This window comes from Cygnus atratus, chromosome 28 (assembly GCF_013377495.2).
Source record: "Cygnus atratus isolate AKBS03 ecotype Queensland, Australia chromosome 28, CAtr_DNAZoo_HiC_assembly, whole genome shotgun sequence".
Taxonomy (NCBI): Eukaryota; Metazoa; Chordata; class Aves; order Anseriformes; family Anatidae; genus Cygnus; species Cygnus atratus.
In genome coordinates, this window is record NC_066389.1 from 1,652,140 (window position 1) to 1,671,285 (window position 19,146).

At 54.3% G+C, this 19,146-nt stretch overlaps 3 protein-coding genes across 4 annotated transcripts in view; 2 read left to right on the top strand and 1 right to left on the bottom strand.

Moving 5' to 3' along the window:
- The first annotated feature begins 8 nt into the window (after positions 1-8).
- PMF1 (polyamine modulated factor 1) lies at positions 9-3,550 on the top strand. The gene is made up of 5 exons (XM_035571100.2): positions 9-189; positions 298-403; positions 673-773; positions 1,540-1,735; positions 2,127-3,550. The coding sequence occupies exons 1-5, from the start codon at positions 44-46 to the stop codon at positions 2,178-2,180; spliced, it is 603 nt and encodes a 200-aa protein (XP_035426993.1). The 5' UTR covers positions 9-43; the 3' UTR covers positions 2,181-3,550.
- A 901-nt stretch (positions 3,551-4,451) lies between these two features.
- BGLAP (bone gamma-carboxyglutamate protein) lies at positions 4,452-5,556 on the top strand. 2 transcript variants are annotated; one of them, XM_035571102.2, is made up of 4 exons: positions 4,452-4,651; positions 4,948-4,992; positions 5,087-5,153; positions 5,305-5,556. In XM_035571102.2, the coding sequence occupies exons 1-4, from the start codon at positions 4,591-4,593 to the stop codon at positions 5,438-5,440; spliced, it is 309 nt and encodes a 102-aa protein (XP_035426995.1). In that variant the 5' UTR covers positions 4,452-4,590; the 3' UTR covers positions 5,441-5,556. The 2 variants fall into 2 exon arrangements, with proteins under 2 accessions (XP_035426995.1, XP_035426994.1); XM_035571101.2 differs by having other exon boundaries at positions 4,476-4,651; positions 5,302-5,556.
- A 3,108-nt stretch (positions 5,557-8,664) lies between these two features.
- Positions 8,665-19,146, bottom strand: part of SMG5 (SMG5 nonsense mediated mRNA decay factor) — a 30,346-nt gene continuing 19,864 nt past the window's right edge. Inside the window, exons 13-22 of the mRNA XM_035571104.2 lie at positions 18,375-18,544; positions 18,010-18,085; positions 17,155-17,330; positions 16,015-16,173; positions 15,727-15,786; positions 15,256-15,415; positions 14,784-14,874; positions 14,113-14,187; positions 13,640-13,778; positions 8,665-13,263 (exon numbers count right to left, since the gene is read on the bottom strand). Coding sequence (XP_035426997.1) covers positions 13,180-13,263; positions 13,640-13,778; positions 14,113-14,187; positions 14,784-14,874; positions 15,256-15,415; positions 15,727-15,786; positions 16,015-16,173; positions 17,155-17,330; positions 18,010-18,085; positions 18,375-18,544 — 1,190 coding nt within the window. The 3' untranslated portion in view covers positions 8,665-13,179. The remainder of the gene's footprint in view (positions 13,264-13,639; positions 13,779-14,112; positions 14,188-14,783; positions 14,875-15,255; positions 15,416-15,726; positions 15,787-16,014; positions 16,174-17,154; positions 17,331-18,009; positions 18,086-18,374; positions 18,545-19,146) is intronic.

Genomic DNA, 19,146 nt, shown 5'->3' on the forward strand with positions numbered 1-19,146 from the left:
CGCGCTGATGGCGGCGGGGCCCCGGGGCGGTGGCGGCGGCAAAATGGCGGCGGCAGCGGCTGAGGCGGGAAGCGGCGGAGCTGAGGGGACCGCGGCGGGCGGCGATGGCGGCCCCGGGGGGCTCGGCCGCGGGCAGCTCTTCGCAGCCGTGGTGGACGCCTTCATGGAGAAGCTGGTGGCGGCGGGGAGGTGAGGCTGTGGGGGGGGGGGAAAGGAAGGCGCCCCCCACCCCCCCCCGGTGTGTCCGCATCCCCATCGCCTCGTTGGTTGACGGCCGGTCCCTTTTTGGCTTTGCAGCTACCAGAGGTTCGCGAACTGCTACCACCGCTTCTACAGGCTGCAGCCCGAGATGACCAGGAGCATTTACGATCAGTTTATATCCCAGCTGCAGGCTTCCATCAAGGTGAAAAGGGGAAGGGGCTCCCTGGGCAGACACGAGCTCCAAGCCCCAGGTGTAAAAACCCGCAGCGCGGTGCTTTGAGGGTGGCAAATGCGCTTTTAAATCAGAAAAAGCAGTTAGAAATATCCCCCCCGGATAGTCTGCCGGGCTTTATTTTCCCCAGGGAAAGCCGTAGCCTTCCCCTGGGGAGAAGCAAGGGCAGACGAGCAGGGTGATGCCCCTGCCCGCTCGGTTCGGGTCCTGCTGAATCCCTGTGGTGCCTTCCCTGCCAGGAGGAGATCCAGGAGGTGAAGAGAGAAGGGAACCTGGAGGAGCTCTTTAACTTGCTGGATAAGATCGTGGAGGAGGCGAAGGACCAGGAAGAGCCTGCATGGTAAGGGCTTTTTGGTGGAAGATGGTTTGGGAGGCGTATGTGCGCACTTCAACAGCCAGAGGCAGCGCCGTGTGATGTTTGGGGCCTGCTGATGTGCTCTGTAGGTCTCGTGCTGCAAGGGATCTTCCAAAACCTCACAGACCTTAACAGCAATGTCATTGTTTATTAAAGATATGAAAGCTATTCTGTCTGTGCTTCTCTAAGCCATGTAGCTATGCTTTCTCTGTGCAAGGAGAGAGGTTAGTGCTGGTGGGACCAGAATGGGGATAAACTCAAAAGAATTCTGAATAATTCAGAAGGGTGATTTAGCCTTTAGCCTCTGTTCTAATAGAAGAGCTCACTTCGATGCTTTTTGTTGGAACGTGTGGCTTAGGGGCTCTGCAGGTACTGGAAGTTGCATGAGCTGTTTGTTTGCCCTAAGGGCAGACTGGGTCTTTTAATCAAAAGCATCATAATGATTCCTTGTTTCTGTGTTTGGGGAAGTTAATTACATCTCCTGCCTCCACACCTCAGCTAACTGCAGAGTTTTGGGGAGGATTCCCTCTCCTCACGTGCCGCACAAGGGGCTATGCCACGGGTGCACATCAGACAGTCACGTTATATCTGCCCTTTTGCACATCCAGGCTCGGGCAGTGCTAAAGGTAAATTGCTGGGGTTGGTGAGCTGATGCGTTTTGGCAAAGCACAACTTCCGATTACAGTGTGCGAGACTAATTGCTGTGTGGAATCGAGGCCCTCTGGTGGCTTCACGTCCTGGTCATTCACAGGCGTCCCAGTGGGATCCCAGAAGAAGACATTCGCAGCGCCGTGGTGCCCTACCTCCTGAAGCACAAGTCATACCTGCAGAAAGTTCTGAAGGAGAAGGAGGAAGAAAACAGGAAGCTGGCAGAGTCTGTGCTCGCGGGGAGGGATCAGATTGCTAAGCTGCAGCAGCTGATAGACACTCGCAGACAAGCCTGGCAGGTAAAAACTAATAATTTAAAAATCCTCTTCTTTGCGGCATCAGCCTGAGAGAAATGCTATTCTGTGGTTTGACTAGCAAACGGCTGCACTATATTTAAGCCCTTCACTCATGAAAGGCCTCACCAGGAGCCAAGTACTGCTGACACTGGCCTGGGAGGCCTGAGAATTTTCAGTGGAAGCCTTGGATGGTTTTCCCTGAGCGCTCCCAGAGTGTGCTGAGTAGGATGTTTCGGGGGCAAATGTTTAAAATCGGTGGGTTGTATTCTGTACATGCTGGGGGCAGCGGTGCACGTGAGGCTCTGTTTTACATCAGCCTGCTTTGTGTCCTGAACACTGGCAACTGTGGAGAAAAGCACTGTGCTGAATTTGGTGGTGGTTGTTTTCCTTCTAGGCAATTAGTAAGGAGCAACGAGAACTCATCATGACCTTCAAGGAGCCCCAGTGAGGAGGCAGAGAGATTCTGCGCCTTTCACATAGGAATTTTATCTTCATCTCTGAAGCACTGACGATGCCTCGGGAAGTGGGACACCGCGTGTGGCACGTACAAACCATGCAAACTTGAGTTCATCTTGTCCGCCTGAAAGAAACTTGCAGGAGAACCAGAAAGTTGCCAGACTTGCACGATTTGGTCAAAGTTTGTGAAGAACTATGAAAGCGCGTCAGGATGTTTGGAAACAGATGACAAATGTGTATCCCCCCACTCAGTTCAACAGGGCGAATCCCACAGGTCTGATAGCCAGAGCACATCTGTACATTCACACACTTCTTTAGATCTCACACGCTTTCTTAGCACCATGACAAGTGTGATTCTGGCATGCTAAAGCCAAATTGGAGACCTCAAAGGCATTTTAGGTGCATATTAGAGAAAAATCGGTGCCTTATACATAAAAAAAAAAAGCACGGAGGCTGGTTGTGCCGCGCTCAGGAGTGAGGAGCCCACATCAGACTCGTGTGCCTTGCTTTCGTAGGTGTTCATGTCCAGTTCCCATTTCTTCAACTGTCTGCCCGTGAGCCGTGTGAAAAGATGTTAGCATCTGCCTTATCACATCAGGCTCCTCATTGCCATATATTCTTTTTTTCCCAGCTATTTTCCAGCCCTGCTCCACTACCCGCAGACGAGCAAAGTACACGTGGAGGGCACTTCTTGAGAACCACAGTGCAAAGGACCCGGGGACCTGTCCCTTGTTCATGTGGAGCTGAGCAGGGCTTAGCGTGGCCCTGCCGTGGCTTTGTGGGCTTGTGTAAAGGGACTTAATATTTTCCTGAGAAACCTCCTTGTCGATTTTTTGCATCTGTAAGCCGTGGGTGGGTTTGGTTATACCCCCCAGAGCAGTTCTTCACTGTCCCTTCTGAAATTTGCCAGCCATGGAAGCAGGCACTTAACTGGAGCCTGCCTGCAAGGGCCGTACTGAAACCCTGCAAGTGAGGCTGCTCTTCAAAGTGAGGAGAAGGTCCTTCGTCCGGGCTGGGAAGGTAACGAGGAGTCTTAGTGGGCCTGGCAGGGATCAGTCACAAGCGTTTCCAGCAGATGCCAGATCTGCCAAAGGCAGCAGGTCCTCTACCTGTCCGGTCACCTGTCATCCCCCGGCCTGCATTGCACTTCAGCTATCGGTGAAAGCTGTCTGGTGTGGTGTTGAACTAGGAATTCTGAGAACAAAGGTAGCAATTTCCACCAAGCACAAGCCTCTGTTTTCAATTAGAGGCACTTACAGCCTGTGATTGACTGACTTAGGCATATTTTCCTTTTGTCATAAACAAGCCTTGCCTTGCTGCATTATAATCTAAATAAATTGGGGCTGTTGCTTTTCCCCCCCGGTCTTGGCTCCTGCTGTGCTTGCTTGGCCCACGTACTCTATAGTTTTATGGGTTTGTTTGTCAAAGGCTCTGGCTTCAGGAATTCTCTCCTCCTCCACCCCAAAGCCTCCGGTTCCGCTTTTCAGGACAGGGCTGGATTCGTAGGATCTGAAAGTCTGGGAAGTGGTCAGGATCCCAAGGAGGAATGTCCTGGGCAGCTCGTGGAAGCTCGCGCTGCTCGGAGTCCTGGAGTCGCCTGGAGCCAGCTGCCAGGGGTGGCTGAAGGCCCTGAGCACCACTCACGTCGAGGAGTTGGGAGGAAGGAGTAAAGGGAGGGAGGAACCTGAGAGTTCCCTTCTCCAGCTTCTCCTACCCCCTCCACTGCTGCTCAGTACCTGACCCATGCCAGCAGTACGCTCTTTGCTCTCACAAAGCCCTGATTTGGGGTTTTAAGAGGTGCTGGGAAGGATGTGGCATGGGACAGCTGCGAGGCCAGTGGTGTCTGCTGGCCTTCTCCTCCTGGGACTTGGCGTGGGGAACGGCTGCGCTGACCTCGAGCGGCTGCTGCTGAAGGAACGCGCGCCGTCCCCAGGCAAAAATTACCCTGTGGGCCACGTGTGCCGAGGGGAAACCCCTGTGGATTTTGTCAGGAAATGCTCCTAGCGTGTCTGCAAGCCCACTGGGAGCCCAGCAGTGAGGAGAGGGACAGCCCCATCAGGGACTGGGGAGCACAGCAAGGAATCTCTCCGGTGCCCCATCTCCCGTCCCATTAGGGGCCAGAGGCTTGGTGCTGCCAGGCGGGCCCGGCCGCGTGCACCGGCTGCTCTCTGCTGGCCCAGGGCCGTGTTTCCCTCCCTGTGGGATCCGGCCGGTCGCAGGGGAACTGAGTTCACCCCAAACCACAATTGCCGCCTGTGCCGGCAGCTCCCAGCCCCAGCGGATGCGCTGGAAATAGCCCTGGCGGGGCTGCGGGGCTCCTCCTTGACAGCGGTCGTGGCGCCCTATAAAGCTGCACGGGGACCAGGGGCTGCAGCGAGCGCGGTGCTGCACGGACAGGCACCATGAAGGCCCTCGTCCTGCTGGTCCTGCTGGCCCTCCTGACCCTCGGCCTCTGCCGCAGGGGTATGGGGCATTTTAGGGAGTGACGGGCACCAGGCTGTGGGGAGGGGACCTATGCCACGAGCTGGGGGGACCAGAGGGGCTCGGAGAGAGGTTTCCTGAGCTTTAGGGTGGATGGCGCAGTGCTGGGACAGGGATCAGGACCCTGGATCCCTTTGTTAGGTTGGGGGGGGGGGGGGGGGGGGTCCGGGTGAGGGATCAGAGCAGGGACTGGGCTGGGAGCAGGGCGAGGGCGCAGCCAGCGTGGGGCCAAACCGTGCCCGCCTGCGGCACTGACTGCCTCAATCCTTCCCCTGCAGCCTCTGAGCGCTCCGTCAGCGCCGACGAGTCGCCCAGCTCCGAAGGTGAGTGCCTGTGGCCAGATGCGGCCCTGCCACCCTGGGGATGGGGACGGGGGCTGGACCTGGCCCTCCCTCATCCCCTGCTCTGTCCCCGTAGCCTTTATCTCCAAACGTGCCAGCGCCGAGATGGCGAGGAGACACAAGAGGAATTACATCTATGACAGGTAACGCGTGTTCCCCATCCAGGCTATGCGATGAAATCCCTTTTTTTGGGCGGGGTCCTGCTGGCAGGTCCTTTCTCTGGGTGCCTCTTGCCTCGCCGTGAGGTCGGGACCCTCCCCACACTCCCTGCATGCCCCCATCCATCCCCAGCAGCGTCTACGGAGCTGCACCCGCCTGGAACCCACTGGAGGCCAAGCGCGAGGTGTGCGAGCTGAACCCCGACTGCGATGAGCTGGCCGACCACATCGGCTTCCAGGAGGCATACCGGCGCTTCTACGGCCCCGTTTAGCCCCCGCTGCGACGCGGTCCCGTGGGCGCGATGCTCAGTGCCACCTGCCCCGGGCCACCCTCCGTTAATGCTCCTCTTCATTAATTGTGGAAAGAAATAAAGGCACACACGGTGCAGCCGGCTCCTTCCTAGTCTGGGGGTGTGGGTGGGTGTGCAGCCGCAGCAGAGGCACCTCCATGTCCCCCCTGCGAGGCCGAGGGCTCCCCGCCTCTTCCTCCCTCTCCCAGCACCTGCAGGGCTGAGCAGCATCCGGCCCCGTCCCTGGCAATGACCAGCTCGGCGCCCGCGCCAGTGTTAGTTCAGTTTAACTTAAAGCTGCTTGATCCCAAGCATGGGAGTTATCAAGGGCAGTGAGTTCTTAATGAACCAGCACTTCATTAAGGCCAGATTTGATGGGGTGGGGGCGGGTAATTGGGCCCCTGGTCCCATGCACGGTGCCGCGGCCGTGGTGCTTTACCCCCTTCCTGCTCATCCAGGGTGCATGCATACACAACCCCACCTCCCCTTCCCCAAATTCATCTCCTGCAGCCCCAGCGCTGACCTGGCCACAGCTCCAGGGTCCCACGGCACAGGCCCCTGACCCACAGCACCTGGCTCGGCTGGGGCACCGGGTACAATTGGCTGTATTTAAAAGGTGTGGAAACTGAGGCATGGCATGCTCCCACCCTGTGGGGGCTCCTGGCCCCAGTTACCAGCTCTGGGGACATCCCTGGTAGGTGCAGGATTAGGACTGGAACACTGAAGAGGCGGAAAAGCCCCATGGGCTCCCTGCAGCCCCCCACGAGGTCCTGGTGCAGTCGGACACCACGCTTGGAACTGGGGGGAGGGCTTCCCAGCAGGAGAAACCGAGGCACAGCCCTGGGAAAGTAGGCCAGCAGCACACAGAGGACCCAGAAGTCCCAATTTCCACCCTCGTCTCACCCCTCCCAGGCCCAAACTCAGCTCAAAAAGGGGGGGGGGGGAGGGGGGACAAAAAGGGAAACAAAACAAAACAACCCCAAGCATCTGGGGACGCCTCCCACCGCCCTGGCACGGGGCTGCGGGGGTGGTAGGCAGTACCTCCTCCTCAAACCTCCCTGCGGAGTCCCCCCCTACCCCATCTTTCAGCCGGGACCCTCGTCCCTGCCACTGCCACTCACCTCCTGGTTCCCTGGCCACATTCCTGGGCCTCTGGCTGCTTTTTTTTTTTTTTTTTTAGCTTTTGTGCCAAACGCACTGCCTGCAGGTGACCCCCCCCCCCCAAAAAAAACCCTCCACCAGAAGCCGGGCCCCGTACTGTGCACCGGGGCATTGCCCCCAGTGTTCAGCCTGGGGTGGAGGGCGCCCGGGCCTCTGTGAGGCCGTGCGGTCAGGGTGGCTCCGGGCATCAGCTTTTAAGTGCCGGCGAGCCCTTCAGCCAGGGCAGGCGATGGAGCAAGGTGCTGGGCTCCATCGGCCACGCGACAAACACCTGCAGGGTCCCACGAGCGCCACCACAAAGAGCTGGGTGATGGCGAGAGGCAGAGGAAACAAAACCAGTTTAGGAAAGCTTCCCTCACTTGATCTGACCGGGCGCCACCGGCACGAAGGGGCTGGAAGCTCAGGCTTGGTCCACGCCATGGGCGCTGCTCAGGAGGGAGAGGCTGAGCCACGAGCGAGGCCGATGCTGCCACAGCCTCAGTCCCTGGTGGTTTGCTTTCCCTTGGTGAGTTCACGATTTTGGCTCAGCCACGGGCACTGGGCGCCACGGTGCCCCAGGACGAGCTGAGCCCGAAAAGCCAGGGCTCGTGCTGCGAGGCTCGTCACCCACAAAGGATCCTGGCACCCGCTGTGTCTGTGTGTGTGTGGCTGCGGGTCCCAGTGCTGAAAGCCCCTCTGAAATCACCTGCACGAAGCACAGCAAACCCTGGAGGATGGGGACCTGCTTGGGTTGGGGAAGGCAAACCTCCGTGTGGGCAGCAGAGGCGCAGAGGGAGCAGAGCATCCTGGCGAGGGGGGCTGGAGGCCGGGAGGCTCCTGCTGCCTTCCCAGCCCCCTGGGGTTTCCCCAGGACTTGGCACCCCAGTGACGGGGATCCCAGTTCTTGGTCGCTGCCACGAGGCTTTGCCCTGCGCCAGTTTTCCAGGAGCAAAGCCTCCGGTTGGCGACTCCAGGGCGAGGCCGATCCACGCCAGCCAGGCACCCTTCGCAGCGACGCGCGGCCTGCGCCGACTGCAAACAGAGGCGCAGAGGGGTTGTGAGCAGGGCAGGCAGCAACACCCACGGCCTCCCCCAGCACCATTAACGCCAGGCAGCGTCTCGGCACAGCCTGCTCAGGCTGCAGGAGGCGCTTCCAGACCCATTGGATGGGACAGGGCTGGCAGCTACGGCTCCCTTTTGTGCAGCCACGGGCAGCGGGGTTGGGATGCAGCGCACGTCTCGCCCTGCAGGAAGAAGTCACCCACAGCTTATTCTCCCCCCGGGGCGCTGAAGGCCAGGTTCACCTTTTCCCAACCTCCCTTGCTGACCTTCCCACTGCTGGCAGCCTCCAAAGAACCACCGAGTCAGAGCAAATTGCATCGGGGCCTGGCTTGATGCTTTCCGCTAGCAGATAAAGAAGCTTTGGTGTGAATGAATACAGGGATTGGAAGACCTCCCCCACCCCCCCTTTTTCTTCCCCCTAAAAAACCACCCCCCACCACCGCCTGGCATAGTCCCTCAGAGCCTGACTACAAGTGTCCTCACCAGCTTCGCCCCTGGAATCAAGCTTTTTAAAGGCACCTCAAATTTATAGTTGCAAGTTACACGTTTTGTAAACACACGCCTCCCCCTGCCCGCTTTTAAAACAAAGCTGAGAAACCGCCCGGCAAACCCCTGCAGTTATTTTGCTGCGCCAACGTCGCTGGGGTCGGGGATGCTCCTACGGGCACCCCAGCAAGACGGCAAAGTCATCCTGAAGGACAGAAGCAGTGGGTAAAAGTGAAAGGAACAAAGGAAATAGCGTCCCTGCTTTAGAGATAAAGAAGGAACTCACCTACGTTTCATCCTAACAAACCAAAAGCAAGCCAAGTAATGCCACCAGGTCAAAAAATTCAAATGGGGGTAGAGATGGCAAGGCTTTGGGCAGTCGTTCCCTTCTGAAAAGCACAAAGCTTGGTTAGAAAACTGTGTGTTTGAGAGTCACTTTGTGTATTAAAATGTACCCACCTCTGAAGCCACGTAGTTAGAGGAGAAACACGGGCTGGGAATCACCACAAAACAAGGGGTACAAACGTCTTGTATTTTATTAAGCTAGCCAACGTGTTTGGATCACAGTCAGACACATGCCGTGAGAGCCCCCGAGCTTCTCGTCCCGGCTGGGTCCGACAGACGTGCCGTCAGTCCCCCAGCAAGAGCCCCCCGAGCACAAATCCGCAGGCTGGGTTTCATTTGTGCTACGAAAAGGAGGCTCGAAGGAGAGATGCTTGCCTCTTGCCTCGCACCAAGCAGCTCTCGGTGCCAGCAGGCAGAGGCAGGACCCGCAGCGCGGGGCTCCCGCGCCAGCCCTCCCACCTTTCCCATTCTTGCAGCCGCCCCATTTTTGCCCACCCTATTTCCTGCCCCCCCCCCCCCGGGCAGTTCTGCTGGACGTTCAGAAGGGAAAAATCTTCGATGCGAGCCCGAAATCTGCGGCATCGCAGGTGGCGTCAAGCTGAGGCGAGCAAGGATGGGAAGTGGAAGAGGCGCTTGGCACAGCCCGTGAGACCGCCGAGCAGAAGACCAGCGGCCGCCGGGGCCATCGCGTCCACCCGCCGCGGCACAGGGACCCGGCCAGCCTCGGCCACCAGGAACCTGCGCTCTCCCCCGGCCCCCCTTCTGCGAGCTCAGCGTGATGGGAACGAAAAGGAAAGGAAAGCAAAGCCCAGAAACACACGCGAAACACAGTGAAAACAAAGCTTTTAGCCCACAAAATATTTTTTGTTTCCTCTTTTTTTGCTCCGCTTCCCAGCATGGAGGGGGTGACGGGGGCTAGCTTGGAGCCAGTCCTAGCAAGCTTGGAGCCGGGACGGGAATAGCACCATGTGGAGTAGCAGTGGACCAGAACCGGCTTTTGCAAGGCTCGATCGCTGCCCAGCTGAGTCAGGCTGCGGCTCTGTCAGGCCGGCATCAAGACCCCAAGGAAGGCTGTGGGGAAACCATGGAGTGGGGGGACCGGGGCTCAGCATCTCCCCTTAATCTGACCTTAAAGACGTCAAGCTGAGCCAAGCCGAGGTGGCACCACTTGCAGGACGCAGCTTGCCACCCTCCCTGAGGCTGTTTTGCAGCTCTGCTGTCCTAGAAGGCTCCTGCTTTTCCAGTTTCACCCCCCTCTGACTGGGGCCACGCATTCACCAGGTCCTCAACCCCAGCTGCATGTTCTGGAGGAAGCAGGGTGGCAGAGGGATGTTTCAGGTGCCTTCTTTAGGTCGCCCGCTCTTCCCCCTCGGCCCAGAGATACCACGCGCTGGAAGATGGCGCCGGGCAGTTATTAAGATGTCCCTGTGAAGGGCTAGGGCCTTTTCCTCCTCTCCAGGTGAAAAAAAAAAAAACCCGCTGGGGTTATATTAAAACAACCTCTCAGGAGAGCAGGGCAGTCACTAGGGGATGTTGATGAGGAGAACAAGGAGACAGCCTCGCTGCCTTTCAGAAAAAAGCCCTCTGATCCTGCCGTGGGGCCCCTTAAGAGGGCTCAGCGCAGCTCAGCGACGCCGTCTTGTTACAGAAAGGGCCAGTTTATTTACTTTTGTTCTTAAACTGCCTCCTGCGTCCGGCCCAAACAAGCCATCAAGCCGAATCAGGAGGCAGAGGGACTGCGTTAGCCCATCCCTTGCTCCGGAGCGTGCCCCCCACGTCCCCTGTTCAGGGACAGCTCCGGCCCCGCACGCCGGCCTGGCCCCGCAGCGCCTGGCTCCCAGCCCCGGTCCTGTCCCCCCAGCAGCTCCGGGAAGAACCGAGACGCTCTCGCCGTCAGCACGAGGGGCATTCCCTTTTGGGTACTGCTTTATTTGCATTGCTCTTTTCCCCCCCCCCGCCTCGAGCTCCAGCCAAGGGAGCACCTGGCCCAGGGCAAAGCCGAAGAACGTCTCCAACTCCTCGCTCTCTGGCTTTCAGAGGAGCGACAGCCCCTGACGGAACCCCACAAGCACACTTCGCACTAGGTGGCCAGAAGGGAATGACAATTAGGCCTGGGGCCTGCAACCACAGCCAGGCTTCAGCTCGAGCAGCCCTCCACCAGGGAGTTGCAGACTGCAGCCCCTCCTGATGTGCAGCAAGGAGGCGGATGGTTTTCTTCAGCGGCAGGAAAAAAAAAAGCACAGTCCACCAGCCAGCCATCCCACTGAGCCAGGCCCCTAGTGAACAAGGAGTGTGTTTCAGCATAACCGAGCAGCACTCTCCAGGCCGACAGAGGGGAGGGTGACTCTGCTCTCCAGCACACCACGCCGCTCCGGCCCCTACGCCGAAGGCCGAGTCCCGCAGGGGGATTCTCTTTTCTTTTCCCATCCCCATCAAATAAAAATAACGGGCTAGACAAAGAAACGGCTTCAAATAAAAACATTGGTAGCACTGGAGGAGCAACAAGCTTCACAGCCCGCCTTAGATCTCTAACCGTGCCCAGGAAGAGCCAGAGTCTTTGACTTCTGTTGTTTCCTTGCTTTAGCCAAGAAAAGCCCCGCAGGTTTCAGGAGAAGCTGCAAAAGGAAAAGTCTGCAGGGAAGCGCTGCCACTCTCCCCTCGCCTTTCAGATCACTTCTTCAAGCGTGTGGCCCTTGTGGGGGCCGGCTCCAGGCGTAACTTAAAGCTTGGCATCTCTCCCCGCCGTGCTACAAGGCTGCATGCTGCAAAGGAACAGAAATTGCAATACAAATGAATCACCTGGGACTTGTGCTATTTTTTGTTTGCTTTTTACCTGAAAACAAGGAGCATCCTGCCACTCCAGTACCATGCATCACGGGAGGAAGTCTGCACAGATTGGAGCACGTTACTTGTCTTTCCGTATTATGCCCCTTTTGTAGCAGCTTCTGGCTGGCCCACGTGAAAAACAACCAAACAGAGAGGACTAGTGGTTTTTACTTGCATAGCTGCTGTTAGTTCACGTGGACAGAGACAGCTGGTTCTTGATCACGCCGACACAGATGAACTGCAAAGAGGCCCTTCGGCCTGTCCCCCACTGCTCAGCTGTCTTGGGAGCAACCCGTATCTTCATTTCCAGGCATCGGCACGTGACGGGACGTCAAACACAGGTTGCTCGAGATGCTGGCAGGATGGAGGTCTGAAAGGTCCCTCGCAGGTCACGCGGGGGATTCGATCTTCCAGCACCCACCCGTGGAGCATCTTCCCTTCTTTGCGGGATGCTAAAAGCACTGAACAGTTTGTGAGCTCAGTCCCGGGCAGCGGCGGGCGCTGCGCTGCCTCTGCCTGCCCTGGAGGGATGTGAGGAGGGGGAACACGACCACTCAAGTTCTGCCACCCTCTCTAGCATGACGTAGCAGCAGCGGTGTCAGAGCAGCCAGCAGAATAGAGAATGGCTTTGAGATCCTACTTCCTCTTTTACGCCTCACTGCAAGATTTAAAAAAAAAAAGAAAAAGAAAAAAAAAAAAAACGAGGCATTGGGACTTTTGGAGATGTCTGCTGGTTTGATCCATCTCAGCCTCTGCATTCAAACCAAGTGGTTGAGCCTTATTGGGGTTTAAATCCTGCGTGGTTCTTCCTCTTCCAGCAACTCTGCTGGACTCAACTCCTTTTCTCCAAGGCCTAATGCTGGAAGCAAAGAAGTGGGAGGGACCGGGGAAGGGGGAAGAGGAGGAAAAGACAGGGGAAGAGTCCTTTTCACCTCTCTCAAGCAGCCTGGTCAATCTCTTACTGCTCATGAAGTGTGCAGCTCGTACAGGAAGCAAGGATGTGCACCAAGCCCACAGGCGCACGTCGCGCAGCGCTCTTCTCGCAGGCCAACGTCCCTTTGCACTGAGCCCGCTCCATGGGGACAGGGAAAGGAAATAAATATGCTTGTTCCAAAAAAAAAAAATTATATTAAGAGTTTTTTTCCCCCCCCTTTTAAATAGCATCGTCTCCTTTTCTCTCTGACATCGGAAGAGTATCCAGAACCCCAAAGGAACTCCACTTTTGTTTTTTTAATATTATTTATATATATAAAACTAAGAAGTGAAAAGAAAAAAAAAAATCCTTGAAAAATAATTAATTCAAAGGGGAAAAAAGAAAAAAAAGTATGTTTTCCTGTCACCAGATTGCCAAGCAAAAGCTTAACGCTCTTTGGATCTTCTTTGCCAAGCCAGGAGGGCTCCGTTTCTGCTGTGCTGGTTTGGTTTCGTTGAAGTCAAGTCCACGCTTCAGAAGCCGCCTGCCCATTTCAGATGACCAAGCAAGCTTTGGTGGGGAAGGAGGGGGAAATGAATGACTGCCCGTCTCTCGCCCATCCCTGCCGACTGGGAGAAGGGCAGAGCTCTGCCTCGGCCGTGCCGAGGTGCCTCTCTCTTCTCAGAGCAGTTGGCGCCGTCAGAGATGTACAGCCGTCTGGTCGGGGTGCAGGTGGCGGGTGTCCGTGTGCGAGCCGAATCAGAGTTTTGGTTTTTTCTTCCTTTTTTTTTTTTTTTTTTTCCTTTTTTGTCGGTATTTTTGTTATTGTTGTTGCTGCTGCTGCTGCTTCGTGGCTAAGTGTCGCCTGGATTTTTGTTTCCTTTGTTCAGACGCTGCACGTTCCGAGAGGGGGAGAGAAAGGTACACCAACCCGATGCCCTTCTGAACATCAGCCCATCTCTTTCCACTGCTTGTAGAACTCCAGAACGTTTTTTATTTCCACGCTGGCACTGGTGGCTGCCTGGATGGCAGACTGCAAGCAAACAGACACAACAGGTTATTTATTTCTTGCCCTTCACAACCTGGAGGTTCTCAGACACAGCTTGTCATGGCTAAAAGGCCCAGTTCTCCTTCATGCTAAAGTTGCTCTGGCATTAAAGGCCTGTACAGACACACAAATTACTTCTCTCTCCTCCCCCACGATTACTTTGCACCACTAAAGCATGATGGATCGAGGGGCCTTCAAGGAAATACGTGTAGGGACCAAGAGCTTCCAACTAAATTTGGGAAATCCAGGATTGTTATTACTCACTGCAGAAAACATAAAAAAAAAAAAACCTCTTGCCAACCAACCAGATTTTAATCTTGCTAGGAAGCAGCAGGGCTGAGCTCAGCACAGAGTTACTGACCTGCATGGGTGCCGAGAGCGTGCTTGGGTCTTCCAGCTGAAAGCCTGTGATGATGGTGACCATTCCCGTGGTGTCATCCTCTCCGTTCCCTTGGGACACTGTCAGCTGTTTGCAGCTGTCCAGTATTTTATAGAGATTCCTGCCACGCAGATGCAAGAAAAGAGAAAGAGGGGAGACCACTTGTTTGTGCAAGCAGTTTCAAATATGCTCAGGATGATGCACTGAAAGCAGGGCTGTTTCTCTGTTGCCTGTTGAGGGCTTTTCTGAGACCCTTCTTGGGGCCAGAAGCGTTTGGTGCTACATACGATGCACAGATGGACGCCCTACCACTCTCTCTGGGGAATTGGACTGTCACCCGCACAGAGCATCAAATCAAGCAAGCTGTATGACTGGTCCCAGCGCTAACACTTCTCTCCAGAACCACCTGCCTGCTGGGAATCAGGCTCAGACATCTCCAGATGCTGTCATCTTACCAGGCGTCTAAATCTTGTCTCTTCAATTTATGCCTCTCAAAGCTCTTCCCGACATCTTTCTGGCAACGAATGTATCTAAGGAAAGATCAGAGTCACGGAGCTCACACGGAGACTGTCACACAGACTGAAGTCAATGCTCTACAACAGGTCTATCGGGGTCCCCAGGCACCTTTGGCAACGCTGCCTTTCATCAACCAGAATAACACCTAAAGGATGGCTCCAGAAATCCCTTGTGAAACCCCTCAGACCACCTCCCCCCTCTCATCACCGTCGCTGCGTGCACTTCACAAATCCCGCAAGTGTTTCGAAGGCTGCCGGCCCCGACACAGGCCTTGAAGGTGCAGTTTGTCTTTGCAGAAGTGCTGTCGTTTGTCCTGCTGCAGCAAACCCGGGCAGTACTGACAAAGAGCTGCGACTCCGCTCCTCAGAAGCAGCCACATTTCATGGCCAAGCAGCAACTACAAGCCCATCTGGAGAACCAGCTGCCAAATCTGTTACTTCACCACCTCCCCTCTTGCCAAGTGCATTCCTGAGGCCTGGCTTTCCCTTGGCCCACTCCTCACTCTGCTCTAAGGGGTGCACAGCTTGCTCCCACCTCTGATGTTTTCTTCCATCCCAGAATACCCCCGTTACAAAACCAAGGGCAAAGCGCATCACTCTCCCATTCTCACCTGTTTCCCTTTTTAAATTCTGCCTCCAGATACCGGATGCTGTCTCGAGCACCTGCGTTATCCTTTTTCAGGAAGTCTAAGCCATCGATCACTAACAGAAAAAAAGAAACGAAGACATCTGGCTTACAGCTATACTTCTGCAAGCTAATCCAGATGCGTCAGGAATTTCTCATCCCACGGAACTGTCTCTCCACAGCAGCAGTTGCTGGGACGGGATGCAAAGGGGAGGGTGAACAGGGCCTCTATTATTTTTTTTTTGATACACCATGTTAGATCCCAAGCATGAGCCGCACATAAAACAAGCCCCAAAAGGGACACGCAGAAACCGTGTTTCAGCTGCTGCAGCCGTCCTAAAGGACAGCAGCAGCAGGATGGGAAGCAGCCACCTTGGCTCACAGTGCTTGCTTCCCAGCGATGAGGGAGTGGGGGGCAGGCAGGCTCAGCTGCGTGACACGAAGCAGAGCTCCCGTACCTATTCGAGGGATGATGATTATGAACCTCCCGCTGGTGGCCAACTGCTTGACAACAGCCAGGTGCTGGCAGAGGGCCTGGGTGTCCGGGACGAGGTAAGGAGACATTGCTGACTGTGCTTTGGGCTGCTGGAGACTTCCCTCCAGCTGAGAAACCTCCAGCTGAAAAACACATGCGCAGAGACACTTGCTTTACATTACGCTGAAACAAACGACCAAAGAAGGCAAGATTTCCCTCACGGTGCTCCATCCGGCCCTTCCAACCTTCCAGCACAGAGAAGTTGTGCAGGAAGCAGAGAGCTGGAAGTGGTCAGTTCCGTCCCACCCATCACGTCTGTCTTTTGCAGAGAAGACTTCCTACTTCTGCATGGAACGGGAGAAAGAGAGGGAGATCTCCCACCTCCCTTCCCAATTTCAGGCATTTCAGGGGCATCATTCTGCCAGTGTTTAGACAGCAACCAAAGACCTCCTACCTGCAGTCGAAGCTGAGCCATATCTCTCATTAGCCTGTTCCGACGAGCTTCCTCTGCAGCCTAGTTACAAAAACAAACTTCCAAATCAATTAGCAGGAAACACAAACTGACACAAGCATCCACTTCCAGGAACAGGGTGAAAAGGGGACACCTGAGCAGCTTTTGGAGGGTAACAGGAGCAAAACTTCCAACTCCAACCCCAAATCTGTGACTGTAGTTCCAATTTAATAGGAACGACATAGGAAATTGTGCCAAGCACAGAGAATTAGCCCGCCTCTGCCAACTCACCATGTGAAACTGGGCTTGGGCCTGGTGCAGCAAGTTGTCTTGCTCTGACTGTGCTATGCTGATGAAGATCCCAAGCTCTGAGTTGAACTGCAGGATGCTGCCCTGCAAGCGGGTAATGAAGTGGCCAAAGCTCCGAATGCAGCAAATCCGAACAACAGACTGCAAAGAAGCAGAAAACAACCCTCAAAGGACACATTTCTGATGAAAATGTGCTGCTGAATAGAGAGACATGTGGAGAGGGCTGCAGGAAAGTCTACAGTCGGCCAGAGAGCTGAGAAGCGTTTGGTGTTTGCAGCCTGGGTTTCCCCAGCTCAAGAGAGCTCCAGAAAACATCCACAGGCTTTCCCTCAGAAATCTCTGCTCAAGCTGGGAAAAGAAATCAAATGAAACTACAACCTCTACACTTATTTTGGGGGCAGGCACTACTCTTTGTTGCGCTGCTGGGAGAAGGCAGCAAAAGGTGAGCTCACATGGGACGTGACGTTGGTGTTCTTTGCTCCAGCTGCCCCAGCAGGTTGAGATGACATTCAAGACCTCACCCAGCTGGACTGTGAGTTAACAACATGGGGTTACGATGTTAGCATATTCCCCACCGCGAAGGAAGCAGACTAGTCCAGCAATGCAAAACAGAAGAACAGTTTTTTGTTTTCTGTTTTTTTTTTTTTTCTGAAGACAGCTACACTACCCCAAAATTATCACCTTGGTCCTTTACATTTGGGAAAACAGACAGAAGTGCTCTGTGAGGGCACACAGTGCCACGAAACGTAAGATTTCACTAACTTCTGCATTTTCTTGAGTAGGATCACAGGATGTATCCTGCAACTCTGACTCTTTTGTCCAAGGCAGGGCAGAGAGAAAACTCTTCTGTCCAGACAGAGAGGTCAGGGGATTTCATGCAGCAATGCTGACATGTGACTGTGCTTCCTTTCATAATGATTCTGACAGAGAAGGGAAGGGAAAGCACGCTGGTTTTTTGGACACAGATGACTTCAGCAACCACCAATAATAACATGAACTCAGACTCAGAGGTTTGAATCACTCTGGGGTCTGTTTTGGTAATAAGAAGAACTAGATCTTCACCTGCGCTTCCAGAAAGGCAAACGCAGTTCATGCCAAGATTCAGGATTTACCCTGACTCACCTCCTCCACTGCTGAGAAAATTGGGCGGTCCTGCTCAAAGTTAAACCTCTTGTGTGCATTTTTCAGAGGGGGCAGATTTCGCAGGGCCACATCTTCTGGGAGCAGCAAGTTGGTGTGCAGGTCTGGCAGCTCAGCGCCGCTCAGCATGTCCTTGACTTCATTACAAAGGTCCAGTCCTGGAAAGGAGGGAGGAAAAGCATACCGATATATGCTGATTGAAACAACTGATGCAGAGACAGAGGGAAAAATGCTCTAAGGCACATAATGCGCAATGAACAAGGGCGGAGGTTTATAATTACATATGTACTGTGAACATGTGCTGGGGGAGGAACGCTTAACAAAAAGGCCACCCACAATACGAAGAGTAACTGGTCCAAACAACCTGCTGAGGTACTCTTCTCTCTTCAGAAAAGCTGTAGTTTGGAGGGTCAGCTTTCCCATTCCTTCCAAAAGACAAGCATCCCTCGAAACTATGCTTCTTAACACCCAGGTGGATTTTTAGGCTGAGGTACAGGGCACATCGTGAGCATCCAAAGGTTGAAGACTGATTTCCATGATTGCCACGATGGAATCGGACCCTTACTTACGGTCTTGGCGATTCCTATCAGGTTGGCCACACAAGGACTTCATGCACACAGGTGCGAGAGTTTTGGTTACAGTCAGCCCTATATAATGGATTAATGGAGCTGAAGTCTACAGGACAGTATTTAACTGGAGTGGTGCTTAAATAAGAAAATAACACATGGAATAAGTCACTTTGCATTGGGCTTAAAGCAAACTGCTACTGGAAACATGGAAAAATCACCGAGGACTAGGCTTGCTGAAACACTGCATTGCCCTTTCCTTCTCCCGTACCTGATTCCTGCAGGTCTGCAGCAGAAGGCAGAAGGTTCAGGAGCACAGACAGCCTGTTCCACAGGCTCTGAGAGCTCTGCAGGAACAAAACACAAAAGGCCACAGAAAACGTCAGGATAGATGTATGCAATAACCAGGCCACGCGGGCTTCCCGTTATCTTTCACAGACCTCAAAATGCTTTAAAAACATAAACTTCACTACGCTTCCTGAGGCCGCAATGATCTTAATTCAGCTGGTGGGGTATGGAACCTCACCTTCTGTCCAAGACTGGGCCAACAGTTTCAATATGCCCTTATCAGCCCAGCCCAGCCCAGGGGATCTGAACAGACGCAGCCTTGGACCAAACACCGAGCCCAGTTCCCACCTGAGCACACATGATGATGAGGTCTGTGTTTGTCCTCAGCCAGTCCAGGAACACCTTGACAGTGAGAAGCAGCCCCTCGTTGGTCACGATCTCTAGCTTCTCCTGAAGGGATCGTTCGTTCCTGCAGGATTTGTTACTTGAAATGCTTTCCTCGGAGTCGGACACATCATCTGGAAAAATAAAAGGAAAAACAAGATGATGGCAGGCATTAAACCCCCCCATATCATAAAATAATGGGCCATAAAATAATGGCTCGTTATTTTATGAGCCAGGGGACCATGGGAACTTAAATATTGAATACGTTTTGCAATTTTGTCATTCTACAGACCCGAGGATCTCAAAGCCAGCACCCAGGGCACAGTAACATCCCTTGATGACAACTGCAGGCCAGCTACACGAGTGACCTGAGGTCAAGGTAGCAGCAAGCGTGGAATCAACTGTGTTCTGCTACAGTCCCTTATTTTAATTGCACGGTCACTTCTGTCCATTAGCTCAGCAATTATCATCCAATAAATGCACAGAATCAAAAAGGAAGGAAGCAATTTATTCAGAAACCACCCCCAACAGAGTGTTAAAACCATTAGCTAGCCCAAGTTTTGAAACAGCACAGCTGAGGGAAGGGGAGCTCCAAGCCAAAAAGCACACGGATTAATTCATCCTCTCACTTTCTACATCTATAAAGGCAACACGGCCACACGATTCAGATACATTTCTGGATCTGCAACTTCTGCACAGCCCACTGAATATATAAAGGAAAATGTTAAACAGACCA